Source organism: Bombina bombina, chromosome 5, assembly GCF_027579735.1.
Source record: "Bombina bombina isolate aBomBom1 chromosome 5, aBomBom1.pri, whole genome shotgun sequence".
In the NCBI taxonomy this organism is placed as follows: domain Eukaryota; kingdom Metazoa; phylum Chordata; class Amphibia; order Anura; family Bombinatoridae; genus Bombina; species Bombina bombina.
In genome coordinates, this window is record NC_069503.1 from 323,928,574 (window position 1) to 323,943,440 (window position 14,867).

At 37.8% G+C, this 14,867-nt stretch overlaps 1 protein-coding gene across 4 annotated transcripts in view; it reads right to left on the minus strand.

Annotated features, from left to right (window-relative positions):
* DGKB (diacylglycerol kinase beta) overlaps positions 1–14,867 on the minus strand; it is a 1,179,919-nt gene that overhangs the window by 894,278 nt on the left and 270,774 nt on the right. For all 4 annotated transcript variants that reach the window (XM_053714112.1, XM_053714113.1, XM_053714111.1 and 1 more), the window contains one exon: positions 14,009–14,125. In XM_053714112.1, the coding sequence (XP_053570087.1) occupies positions 14,009–14,125 (117 nt within the window). The remainder of the gene's footprint in view (positions 1–14,008; positions 14,126–14,867) is intronic.

Sequence of the window (14,867 nt, forward strand, 5' to 3'; positions counted from 1 at the left end):
CACCATAATGATAACCATGTAATTTTGTAAATCCATAGAGGGGTAAGGGGTGTTAGTTACCTCATATTATTAATTACCACTATGACAATTTTAATTATATACATATTTGGTTATAATAATGTACCTAAAGGTTCAAATATTTATTATCTAAGTTTATCCTGTATATTCATAGGGATAAAATATGAGCTAACTAGTATAAGAAATAGTCCTTTGTATTAAATATTAGTGCATAATGAAATTCCTATTTAACAAGGAAATAATTTCATAATACTTCAAATACTCCCTTTAATCCTAATTATAATTCTTATTTATTAGTTCCTCCATACATTAATGACATCGCCCACTATATTGAAGCCGTCTGGAATCCTAGTTTTCATTTTGAAAATCCAGAAGGCCTCTTTATATGAGAGTTTAGTTACTCTATCTCCACCACGTATGGCGGGTTTAATATGGTCAATAATTTGCCATTTTAGACTGCTTACCACTTTATTGTGGATATGTATGAAATGTCTGGCAAGGTCAGAACATTCAATACCATGTTCAATATTTTTGAGATGCTCCCTAATCCTAGTTCTGCACTCTCTGGAGGTGCATCCAATGTATTGTTTTTTACATTCTACGCAATCTATGAGATAGATAACGAAGATAGAGCGACAGTTTGTATACGCATCCAACTCATAGACCCTATGTGTGGTGTATGATTGGAAGCTCTTAGAAACCTTTGTGAAACCACAGGCAATGCAATTGCTGTAATGACACTTATAGTGGCCTTTTACATTCAGCCAACTATTGCTTCTAGCTTGTGTATTTCTAAGAAGGCTAGGAGAAACCGCATTGCCTATCGTGTAGCCTCTACGCGAGACAAAATTGCATCCCTTCTGTACAAGGTCTTTGAGGCTGTCCTCAGCAGTCAGAATAGGTAGATGCTTTTCCACAATTCCACATATATCATTAAATTGCGCACTATATGTGGTAACAAATGTAGGTCTTGAGCTATCGAAACGTTGTTTGTTTACTGGGGCTTTTTTATCTAGAAGGAGAGTCTCTCTATCCAACCTAGTTACTTCTAGGAGAGCTCTATCTATTGTTTTTATGTGATAGCCTCTCTCTAGGAGATTCTTTCTCATTTTCAAACTCTCTGCATTAAAAACTTCATTATCTGTGCAATTACGTTTCAACCTTATGAATTGCCCTTTCGCTATTCCAAAACCCATATGTTTTGGATGATTGCTTCGGCCATGTAATATGGCATTTGCTGCAATTGGTTTACGATATAAGGTTGTCTTTATTTGCTGAGTATCAGTTTCTCCTATTAATAAGAGGTCTAGATAGGGTATAGATTCTTTGTTACTCTCATAGGTGAATTGCAAATTGGCATCATTGCAATTGAGGAATTTAACAAACTCCTTTAGTCTAGATGGACCCCCTGTCCAAATGAACAGGAGGTCATCGATATATCTTTTATACATGGTGATGTAACCCCTGAAGGGGTTTGTATCTCCAAAGACGTGGCAGGCCTCCCACCAACCCATATATAGGTTGGCGTATGCCGGGGCAAACTTTGCCCCCATGGCAGTGCCACGTCTCTGGAGATAAAAAGTCCCCTCGAATTGGAAAAAGTTATGAGTTAGTAAAAAATCCAACGTTTGGATTAGAAAAGTCTTAAGACACTCATCATAGTTGCTGAATCTATCCAACATATATGAGATGGCTTCTAAACCTTTCTTATGAGGGATAGCAGAATATAGACTGACTACATCTATAGTCAGCCATTCCGCAGTATCTGTCCAGGATACCTCTTTCAGACAACCCAAGAGGTGTTTCGTATCTTTGAGGTATGAAGGAAGACCATAGACTACTGGTTGTAATAAAGATTCAATCCATGTAGAAATATTTTCAAAAAGAGATCCTATACCCGCCACAATAGGCCTTCCTTTCACCCCCTCCAAGGATTTATGAACCTTGGGGAGGTGATGGAATATGGGGGTAACAGGATTTTGAACAAAAAGGTAATCTACAGTGCCTTGGTCTAAAACACCCATCTCCAAGCCATCATCTAGCAGTGATTTAAGTTGCTGCCTGTATTTTTCCGTTGGATTGTGTCTAAGAGTTTCATAGACTTCTATATCATTGAGTTGCCTAAAAGCTTCCTCAAGATATAGCTGCTTGTCTTGTACTACCACGCAGCCACCCTTGTCCGCCCTCTTTATTACAATGTCCTCTCTAGATTTTAAGTCATTGAGGGCCTTAGATTGTTCATTATTTAAGTTTGGATAAGGATGCTTAGTGTTATTGAAAAGTGCAATGAGGTCCTCTTCAATTCTATGGTGAAAAGCCTCTAAGAATGGCCCTCTTTCCCTTGTTGGATAAAAAATTGATTTTGGTGTATATCCACCATGAGCAAACTTAAGGGGAATTTCATCAACTATTGATTCTTTGGCTAGATCATGTGCCTTTAGTAGATCACATGCCTCTGTAAAATCAACTATGTCATATATTTTGGGTAGAGTGTCACTAGAGTGTATAAAATCTACATCTCCATTGACATCTATTTCATCTTTTTTCCAAAAGAATTTTCTTAGTGTGAGATCCCGAACCATTTTATTCACGTCCACAATAGTGTTGAACAAATTAAATTTATTAGTCGGCACATAACCTAAACCAAAACTCAATACCTCTTTTTCCTCTTTAGTAAGAGTGTAATTTGAGATGTTAATTACGTTCATAGTGCATATTTGTTTCTTCCTCCTCTCTTTTGCCTCCTTGCCCCTCTGCCTCTTGCTCCTCTTCCTATGTTTCCTCCTCTTTCCCTGGTATTTGGATCTACCTGAAAAACCTGTTGTTCAGAATTAAGGACTAAATTTGTTTGTTGTTTTAATATAGGGTTAGGAGTTTCATTGTCCTTTAGGAAATCCTGCCTCCTCTGGTCAACTGATGTAACTACATTGGTGTTTTTAAATGCATTTCTATTACTGCTGTTACTATTGTACCTTGTAACTATGGGGTCAACTCTAGTGATACCGGTGTTTTTGGGTTTTACTATTTGTTCATTATGTTCTGGTTGCATAATTGTAGGCTGTTCTAAGTCTGCCTGATGTAAAGTATTTCCCTCAGAACTTTGCTCAACAAATGTTACATGCTTTTCAACTGGTGAAGTTGTCCTAGCCCTATTCCTGGACCTAGATCTAGATCTGGATCTATTACTAGTACCAGGATTGCTACGTGTATGCCAGGTGTAGACCCTGTCATTGGTATGGTCATCACTATCTCTAATGAATTTTTTAAGCTTAAAATTATCCAACTCCACTTTAAACTTATCTATAGATTCTTTCAGCAGAGCGTCCATATCCCCATATTTGGGGTGCAGCACATAATCATTAAGCTGTACTTGTAATTCAGACAGTTCCTCCCTTGTTTTATGTAAGACAGTCTCTTTATAGGATATGATTAACTCCATTAGTCTCCTTGAACAGTCCGTTAGGATGTCATTCCATTTAGCAATAAAGGAAGAGTCATTTGTTTGAAATGTGGGATATTTATTTAGGCGCAGCCCCCTGGGAATTAGGCCCATTATAAGGTATTTCTCCAGGGCACGTTTGTCCCACCATGTTTTATATTCCTTGATAAGTGTACGTTCCATATACAAAAAGATGTCACTCATTGATAAAGTCTCTTTTTGATTGATAAAGGTGTCTTCAATTGTAAGTCTGTCCATTTCAATATGTGACATAGGTCTAAGAGAGTAAAGTTCACGGTTTTCCATATTATCCATACTTATTTAGCCCTTTATTACAGAAAATATTTGTGAATCATGCACAAAGAGCTTAGGACACAGTGTGTATGAAAATGTAAGGGTATGCACTAGTCGAAATGTCAGAGGGAAAATTAGCCAGTCACAGCAAGTAGATAAATCACAAGAAATCCCCCTTTAGACAGCTCCAGACTTGTATAGTGCATATACCCAACAGCATTAATCCTTAGAATATACAGAGCGGTATTGTGAAAACTCACCAGCACCAGTTGATTCAAACGGATGTATTTATTTACAGGTAATTTTGTAATTATTTTAACTATTTTAGCTATTAAATAGTTCTTAACTATTTAATAGCTATTGTACCTGGTTAAAATAAATACAAAGTTACCTGTAAAATAAATATTAATCCTAAAATAGCTATAATATAATTATAATGTATATTGTAGCTATATTAGGATTTATTTTACAGGTAAGTATTTATCTTTAAATAGGAATAATTTATTTAATAAGAGTTAATTAATTTCGTTAGATGTAAATTATATTTAACTTAGGGGGGTGTTAGTGTTAGGGTTAGACTTAGCTTTAGGGGTTAATACATTTATTAGAGTAGCGGTGAGCTCCAGTCAGCAGATTAAGGGTTAATAATTGAAGTTAGGTGTCGGCGATGTTAGGGAGGGCAGATTAGGGGTTAATACTATTTATTATAGGGTTAGTGAGGCGGATTAGGGGTTAATAACTTTATTATAGTAGCGCTCAGGTCCGCTCGGCAGATTAGAAGTTAATAAGTGTAGGCAGGTGGAGGCGACATTGAGGGGGGCAGATTAGGGGTTAATAAATATAATATAGGGGTCAGTGGTGTTAGGGGCAGCAGATTAGGGGTACATAAGTATAACGTAGGTGGCGCTTTGCGGTCGGCAGATTAGGGGTTAATTATTTTAGGCAGGTGGCGGCGACGTTGTGGGGGGCAGATTAGGGGTTAATAAATATAATACAGGGGTCGGCGGTGTTAGGGGGAGCAGATTAGGGGTACATAAGGATAACGTAGGTGGCGGTCGGCAGATTAGGGGTTAAAAAAATTTATTCAAGTGTCGGCGATGTGGGGGGACCTCGGTTTAGGGGTACATAGGTAGTTTATGGGTGTTAGTGTACTTTAGAGTACAGTAGTTAAGAGCTATATAAACCGGCGTTAGCCCAGAAAGCTCTTAACTACTGACTTTTTTCCTGCGGCTGGAGTTTTGTCGTTAGATGTCTAACGCTCACTTCAGAACGACTCTAAATACCGGAGTTAGAAAGATCCCATTGAAAAGATAGGATACGCAATTGACGTAAGGGGATCTGCGGTATGGAAAAGTCGCGGCTGAAAAGTGAGCGTTAGACCCTATTTTGAGTGACTCCAAATACTGTCGGTAGCCTAAAACCAGCGTTAGGAGCCTCTAACGCTGGTTTTCACGGCTACCGCCAAACTCCAAATCTAGGTCTTAGTTAAGCCTTTAAAACACTGCATATGAAAAGAGATTTCAAATGTGACCATGTTATGATCACTGTTACCCAAATGTTTTTTAACTTCTATGTTTGATATTATATCTGTATTGTTTGATAGCACTAAATCCAATATAGCTTTACTCCTAGTTGGCTCCTCTATTAATTGTGACAAGAAGTTATCCCTGAGAATATTTAAAAATCTATCCCCCTTAGCTGAATTACTAGTTTCATTGGCCCAGTTTATATCAGGATAGTTAAAATCTCCCATAATTACAGCACTGTTATTAGCAGCCTTACCTATTTGGATAAGTAGTTGAGTTTCCTCCGGGTCACTAATGTTGGGAGGCTTGTAGCATGTTCCTAGTAATATTTTTTTAGGATTTTTATATACTTAAAGACTGTGAAAATGCTTCAATAAGCCCTGTGTTCCATGAATGCCTAGATTGCAGAGACCAAGTATAGTGTGTAGACATTTATAGGTGTGTATGCATTTAAACACACTCATCTGGTCGTGAGCTCTAATTAATATGGAATTTACCTAGCATAATAAGGCTGTGGGGGGACTGAACAATTGGTCCGATGAACTGATGTAGCACGTACCCTGTCTAGATTGCTTCAGGTAGTCATGTATCTTTCCTGCAGTTGGGATCTAATGTGGCACATATCTGGCCTATGAGGAGAGCAGGGGAACAAGTATCTGCCTTGGCGTAAGAGGGCTTTGCATTTGGCCCTGGGGTCTGATGTGGCATACTTTCAGCAAAAGAGGGTGAATGGGACCTCATTCTGGTTTTGGTCTAATGTAGCATATACCTGGCATAATAGATACAGTAGGGCAATGTAACTGGTCAGTAATTTGCTATGGCATAATGGGAGACAGAAGGCTATGTATATGTTCTAAGATCTGATCTGCTGCACTGTAGTTTGCAATGACAAATGCATAAAGGGAGCAGATATTTAGTTTGAGATCTAATGTATTACATCTGTTGCAATGTGTATATCAGATTGTAGAATGTTATAGCTATAGTTTGCATTAAAATGCTCTTTTAAGCAACGTTGCTTTATGACTTCACCTGTATTATTACGTACACTTTGAAATAAGAGATTTGTTTCCCATTTAGGAGCAGGTAAGAATATTGACCCAACCACATACTTCTTAGGCACCATATAATGAGCTTTATGTATAAATTGATGTGAATAATGCCAACAGTTATGAGTCAGAAGTAAAATCCAAGCTCCTTGCATTTGGCCACCTTTGCATGAAAAATGTTGTTTATATAAATAAATATATGGATCTAATATTTGCATTTTTTTGTGTGTTATGAGATAACTCATATTTTAGTTTTGCCTAATGCCTCACTAAGTGCTAATGAGAGTCTATAAGAATGCTCACCAGCCCTTCTATTTCCCTGGTGAAATGATCTAAAGCTACTTTTTACCCTGAAAACAGGCAGTCTCGCTAAGGGGCGTATACTGTACTGCATTTTCCTATGGGAAGGAGATTCATACATTTCAAAAGTGCACAAAAAATTTGACATTTTAAAATCTTACAAATTGAATAATTGAATTATTCACATAAAAATATGCAAGAAAAAATTGTATTCTTAAAGGGACAGTCTACAACAGAATTGTTATTGTTTTAAAATATATGTAATCCCTTTATTACCCATTCCCTAGTTTTGCAAAACCCAAACAGTTATATAAATACACTTTTTAACTCTGTGATTATCTTGTATGTAGGCCTCTGCAAACTGCCCCCTTATTTCAGTTCTTTTGAAAAACATGCATTTTAGCCAATCAGTTTTGGCTCCTAGGAACTCAACGTGTATGAGCACAATGTTATCTATATGACACACATGAACTAACACCCTCTAGTGGTGAGAAACTGTCAAAATGCCCTGAGAGAAGAGATGGCCTTCAAGGGCTTAGAAATTAGCATATGAACCTCCTAGGTTTAGCTTTCAACTAAGAATACCAAGAGAACAAAGCAAAATTGGTGATAAAAAATCAATTGGAAAATTGTTTAAAATTACATGTCCTATCAGAATCATGAAAGTTTATTTTGGACTAGACTGTCCCTTTAACCCCTTAAGGACCAAGGACGTACGGTGTACGTCTTACAAAAACTGTCACTTAATGACCAAGGACGTACCCAGTACGTCCTCAGGGGTTTGAAGCGCTAGAAGCGATCGCGATCTCTTCCAGTCGCTTTTAGGATATTGCAGTGATGCCTCAATATTGAGGCATCCTGCAATACCCTTTTTAAAGGGACATGAAACCCAATTTTTTTCTTTCATGATTCAGAGAATGCAACTTTAAACCACTTTCTAATTTACTTCTATTATCTAATTTGTTTAATTGTCTTGGTATCACTTGATGAAGGAGAAGCAATGCACTAATGGTTTCTAACTGAACACATGGGTGAGCTAATCACAATCGATAGATATATGCAGCCACCAATCAGCAGCTAGAACCTAGGTCCTCTGCTGCTCCTGAGCTTTCCTTCCTAGATAAACCTTTCAGCAAAGGATAACAAGAGAAGGAAGCAAATTAAATAATAGAAGTAAATTTGAAAGTTGTTTAAAATTGTATTCTCTATCTGAATCATGAAAGAAAAATATTGGGTTTCATGTCCCTTTAAGCATCCGATGCAGAGAGAGCCACTCTGTGGCCCTTTCTGCATCAGCCAGCGATGGTGCCAATCGTTGGTGGGTGGGAGCCATTGCAGGGAGGCAGGTGGGCGTCCCATCGCTGGGAACTTCTGGCCGGTGAAGGATCTAACTAGCAGGTGCGCGCGGGGGGGGGGGTATAACTTGTGCAACCACTAAACAAGATGTGGTGGTAGAGGAGACTGGGAAAGGAAGGAGAGAGAGGGAGGGGGAATAATGTTGGGAAAGGGACCTGGGAGGGGGAGGGGGGAGGTATTGAGGGGAGGCAGCTACACTACAGAAAAAGTGGGATTTAGATTTAAAAAAGGGCAAATTTTATTACAAAGTGGGTACTGTCCGACAGCTGCCCGTACCCAAAATGGTGGCAAATAGTGAGAGAGGGGAGGCTTAGAGAGCTGTTTGGGGGAGCTCAGGGAGGTTGGGTGGTAAGGGGCATCCTACACTGCAGAAAAAATATAATTAAAAAAAAAAATACGATAAAAAAAACCTTTTATTTTTATACTGGCAGACTTTCTGCCAGTACTAAAGATGGCAGTGACAATAGTGAGGTGGGAGAGTGAAGAGAGCTGTTTAAGAGGGGTCAGGGAGGGATCAGAGGGTGGGATGTGTCATGTGGGAGGCTGATCTCTACACTAAAGCTAAAATTAATCCTTCAAGCTCCCTACAAGCTACCTAATTATCCCCTTCACTGATGGGCATAATACAAGTGTGGTGTGCAGCGGCATTTAGCGGCCTTCTAATTACCAAAAAGCAATGCCAAAGCCATATACAGCATGTCTGCTATTTCTGAACAAAGGGGATCCCAAAGAAGCATGTACAACCATTTGTGCCATAATTGCACAAGCTGTTAGTAAATAATTTCAGTGAGAAACCTAAAGTTTGGGAAAAGAGTGAACGCTTATTTTATTTGATCGCATTGGCGGTAAAATGATGGCATGAAATGGGCCTATATCAATACGTTGGGTTGTCTACTACACTACACTAAAGCAAAAATTAACCATACAAGCTCCCTACAAGCTACCTAATTAATTCCTTCACTGCTGGGCATAATACAACTGTGGTGCGCAGCGGCATTTAGCAGCCTTCTAATTACCAAAAAGCAACGCCAAAGCCGTAAATGTCTGCTATTTCTGAACAAAGGGGATCCCAGAGAAGCATTTGCAACCATTTGTACCGCAATTGCACAAGCTGTTTGTAAATAATTTCAGTAAGAAACCTAAAGTTTGTGAAAAAGTTAGTGAAAAAGTTAACAATTTTTTTTTATTTGATCGCATTTGGCAGTGAAATGGCGGCATGAAATATACCAAAATGGGCCTAGATCAATACTTTGGGTTGTCAACTAAAAAAATATATATATACATGTAAAGGGTTATTCAGGGATTCCTGACAGATATCAGTGTTAAAATGTAACTTATGCAAATTTTGAGAAAAAAAAATGGTTTGGAAATAGCAAAGTAAAGCTTGTACTTATTGCACCATTAACGTGCAAAAAAAAAAAAAAAAAAAAGCAAAGAACATGTAAACATTGGGTATTTCTAAATTCAGGACAAAATTTAGAAACTATTTAGCATGGGTGTTTTTTGGTGGTTGTAGATGTGTAACAGATTTTTGGGGTTAAAGTTAGAAAAAGTGTTTTTTTCATTTTTTCATCATATTTTATAATAATTTTTTAAATAACTATTACACAGGAATAAATTGTATTAACAATGTACAGCATAAATCGTAATTTAAGTACACTGGATGTGCAAAAAAAAAAGCAAGATATTCGTACTTAAAAGTACAAAATACAAAGGGGGATATTTATCAAAGGTCTGGCGGACCTGACCCGACAGTGCGGATCAGGTCTGCCAGACCTTGCTGAATGTGGAGAGCAATATGCTCTCCGTATTCAGCCTTGCACCAGTAGCTCTTTATGGTAGGGACATCACCATTCCTCAATCACAGGTATGTTTTTTTCTAAAAAAAATTCTCCATTGATGTCTATGAGGGGGGATACATACACGAGCACTTCAAGTCAGGACTTAGCTTTTTTGCAGTATGGAGCTTAACGCACCATACCGCGCAACAAATGTTTTTTTTTTTGTAACTTGCTATGGAAAGTGGGGTACCGCTAAATTTTTAGCATTATTTACGCACCGGATTTAGCGCACAACTTCTTCACAATCTAGGTCATTATTTCTACGGAAGACATCTCACTACCTGCAGGGTCAGCCACTTTTTTAATAAAATTCCACAAATGTTGTCTCTGCGTGTGTTGGCGTGGGAAACCACGTCTTTACCAGTGAATTTTTTTAGAAAAGTGTAAAACAACCCGTTCAACACAAAATTTAGAGTAATATGTAAAGAAAGGTTCTGAAGTTGTAGAAGACCCTTCCATAGAAAGATTATAATTTCTAAAAAATACCCTATAGATCTCAATCAATAACAGCAGTTTAAAGTAGTGATTCTGAAATAAATTGTAAGGGCATTCTGGGTTTTCAGAGAATTTGTCACATAATATGGGCTGAGAGTAAACACACATATTCTTTATGCATAAACCCTTACTCTGCAATTGATTTTAGTCATGTATTTAAGGTAATATTGACCATATTACTTCACTAATACATATCATTTTTTATTACATTGATGAGGTTCTTGGGAAGTGAAGGGGAATGCAAATTAAATTAAATTGAGTAATTAGGCTCCATTTATCATGTGAAGTGCAGATGAAATTTGCTATTATGAACCTAGTTTACCCGGCCTCATGGTAAGTGGGCAGCATATGCTGCCCACATTTAACATTACACAAGCCTTTGCTTGTGCAATGCCGCATCCTGCTCACGAATGGCCAAACGCACATAAACAGGACCTGTCAATCATGGGGATGATTGAAATATGCTTCACTTTAAGTGGCGAAGAGGTTAAGTAGCAGTGGTCTTCACTCTGCAACTATTTAACTAGCGTTTCCCACTTGCTCGAGTGAGCCTGAAACTCTGCCAGATTACGAGTGGAGTGCTAACAGTTATTCGCGAGCGATAAGGGATATAGCTCGGGTGTTTGCAAGTGTTTGGTTTCTCGTTCTTTTACAAGTTGAAAGTAAATGCAATCACTTGAGCACAATCAAGATTTACGCTAGAATAATAACTGCATACTCAGAACTCTGGTTAACTGTTTTGCAAAACAAAAAAGTGTCACAAAACACGTCAACAATACACTACAAAGTACAGTTACACTCATAATAACCATATCTTATGAAAATTATTTGAAAAAAAATATTGCACAAAAAAATGATAAGGGCTCAAAGATATGAGAAAGAACACAAAGTCCCACAGCACATGAAAAATGCAACTCACTTTATTGGAAAGTGGAGGTCCAAAGAAAACAGCAACATTTCGGGCTATAAACCCTTATTCATGCTATACATTAATTTCAAACTGATCCCACTTATAAAGCCACACAGTACCAACAAGTTTCTTAATCACTTTAATTACCTACAACACTTTACTTGTGCACAAACCTACATTCTCTTAAAAGCAGATTACATATACAGATGTTTAAATATAAACAGACATATTATATTCCTTAAAAGGGCCTTTTGCGGGGCATTGTCCCAAAGAAATCAGCTCTTTTACCTGAAAAAAAATACAAACAACCCCCCCAACAGTAAAACCCACCACCCACACAACCAACCCCCCAAATAAAACCTTAACTAAAAAAACCTAAGCTCCCCATTGCCCTGAAAAGGGCATTTGGATGGGTATTGCCCTTAAAAGGGCATTTAGTTCTATTGCAGCCCAAAGCCCTAACCTAAAAATAAAACCCACCCAATAAACCCTTAAAAAAACCTAACACTAACCCCTGAAGATCCACTTACAGTTTTGAAGATCCGACATCCATCCTCAACTAAGCCGGGAGAAGTCCTCATCGAAGCGGCAAGAAGTCCTCAACGAAGCCGGGAGAAGTCTTCATCCAAGCCGGGAGAAGTGGTCCTCCAGACGGGCAGAAGTCTTCATCCAGATGGCATCTTCTATCTTCATCCATCCGACGTGGAGCGGCTCCATCTTCTAGACATCCGGTGCAGAGCATCCTCTTCTTTCCGACAACTAACAACGAATGAAGGTTCCTTTAAGTGACGTCATCCAAGATGGCGTCCCTTAGATTCCGATTGGCTGATAGAATTCTATCAGCCAATCGGAATTAAGGTTGAAAAAATCCTATTGGCTGCTCCAATCAGCCAATAGAATGCCAGCTCAATCCTAATGGCTGATTGGATCAGCCAATAGGATTGAAGTTCAATCCTATTGGCTGATTAAATCAGCCAATGGGATTTTTTCAACCTTAATTCCTATTGGCTGATAGAATTCTATCAGCCAATCGGAATCTAAGGGACGCCATCTTGGATAACGTCATTTAAAGGAACCTTCATTTGTCATTAGTTGTCGGAAAGAAGAGGATGCTCCGCGTCGGATGTCTTGAAGATGGAGCCGCTCCGCACCGGATGGATGAAGATAGAAGATGCCGTCTGGATGAAGACTTCTGCCCGTCTGGAGGACCACTTCTCCCAGCTTGGATGAAGACTTCTCCAGGCTTCATTGAGGACTTCTTGCCGCTTCGATGAGGACTTCTCCCGGCTTCGCTGAGGATGGATGTCGGATCTTCAGAACTGTAAGTGGATCTTCAGGGGTTAGTGTTAGGTTTTTTTAAGGGTTTATTGGGTGGGTTTTATTTTTAGGTTAGGGCTTTGGGCTGCAATAGAGCTAAATGCCCTTTTAAGGGCAATGCCCATCCAAATGCCCTTTTCAGGGCAATGGGGAGCTTATGTTATTTTAGTTAGGGTTTTATTTGGGGGGTTTGGTTGTGTGGGTGGTGGGTTTTACTGTTGCGGGTTAAAAAGCTGATTTCTTTGGGGCAACACCCCACAAAAGGCCCTTTTAAGGGCTATTGGTAGTTTAGTTTAGGCTAGGGGTTTTGTTTTATTTGGGGGGGGGGCTTTTTTATTTTGATAGGGTTATTAGATTAGGTGTAATTAGTTTAAATATCTTGTAATTTGTTTTTTATTTTCTGCAATTTAGTGTTTGTTTTTTTTGTAATTTAGGTAATTGTATTTAATTTATTTCATTGTATTTAATTTAGGTAATTTATTTAATTGTAGTGTAGTGTTAGTTGTAAGTGTAACTTAGGTTAGATTTTATTTTACAGGTGAATTTGTATTTATTTTAGCTAGGTAGTTAGTAAATAGTTAATAACTATTTAGTAACTATTCTACCTAGTTAAAATAAATACAAACTTGCCTGTAAAATAAAAATAAACCCTAAGCTAGATACAATGCAACAGTTATATTGTAGCTAGCTTAGGGTTTATTTTATAGATAAGTATTTATTTTTAAATAGGAATTATTTAGTTATTAATAGTAGGTTTGATGTAAATTTAATTTAATTATATTTAAGTTAGGGGGTGTTAGGGTTAGGGTTAATAAATTTAGTATAGTGGCGGCGACGTTGGGGCGGCAGATTAGGGGTTAATAAATGTAGGTAGGTGGCGGTGATGTTAGGGATGGCAGATTAGGGGTCAATACTATTTAACTATTGTTTGCGATGCGGGAGTGTGGCGGTTTAGGGATTAATATGTTTATTATAGTCACGCCGATGTCCGGAGAGGCAGATTAGGGGTTAATAAGTATAATGTAGGTATCAGCGATGTCGGGGTGGCAGATTAGGGGTTAATAAGTGTAAGATTAGGGGTGTTTAGGCTCGGGGTTCATGTTAGGGTGTTAGGTGTAAACATAAATTTTGTTTCCCCATAGGAATCAATGGGGCTGCGTTACTGAGCTTTACGCTGCTTTATTGCAGGTGTTAGACTTTTTCTCATCCGGCTCTCTCTATTGATGTCTATGGGGAAATCGTGCTCGAGCACGTACAACCAGCTCACCGCTGACTTAAGCAGCGCTGGTATTGGAGTGCGGTATGGAGCTCAATTTTGCTCTACGCTCACTTCTTGCCTAATAACGCTGGGTTTATAAAAACCTGTAATACCAGCGCTGTAGGTAAGTGAGCGGTAACAATAATGTGCAAGTTAGTACCGCACCCCTCATAAAGCAAAACTCGTAATCTGGCCAATATTCTCTTACCTGAAGACCTTGTCCATCGACTGTTACAGAGTTTGCCCTTTGCATTTTTATTCTTTCCCCAGATTTGTTTGGTTGTTGAGAACAATTTTTCTCTCTTTTTAAAGTTGACTGCCTTTCCTTTAAAAAAAAAAAATCTTGATTAATAATTGGAATATAATATCTGTTTTCAATCGTCATAACAATAAACACGTTGCTATTTAGCAAATGTCAAGACTACATTAGAGAAAAACTATCCATTCTTTTCACCCAGACCAGAGTTCCTGCCACACAAATGGTAGTCAATGTTACCACAAACTTTCCTGCTTTCAAAACAATTCAAAAGTGCTTACAGTTAATACACTACAAATAGAAGCCTTAGTTAATGTTATAAATTATCTAAGAGAAAGTCAAGGTCATTTTGCTTGTAAAACAAGTATATGTAGAACATAATTTACTTTGTTGCCTTTTACTTACAGCTCTATATATTTTACTTGTCCTCTTATAAATGTTATACATGAATTGACTTCCATAAATCTTGAGCAATCAAACACTAATTATTATTTTGTTGTCATATTTTATGGGACCAAAATATCTGTAATGCATTCAAAATTATACATAGCTACTTTCCAAATAAAATAATTATTCTTGAAGGGAAAAAAACCCTGACTGAAGAAAATTGTCAACTTTTAACGATTTGTCTTTATCTCAGAAAACATTAATTCATAATTCAATGTTGTTTATATATATATATTTTTATTAAGGTAACATAGTTATACATCAAATTGTATAAATTTAGAATAGTACATATGAGACGGTTAATTACAAATAGACAAAAAAAAAAAAACATATCCAACAATGTTGTAAGTAATGTATTCCCTGT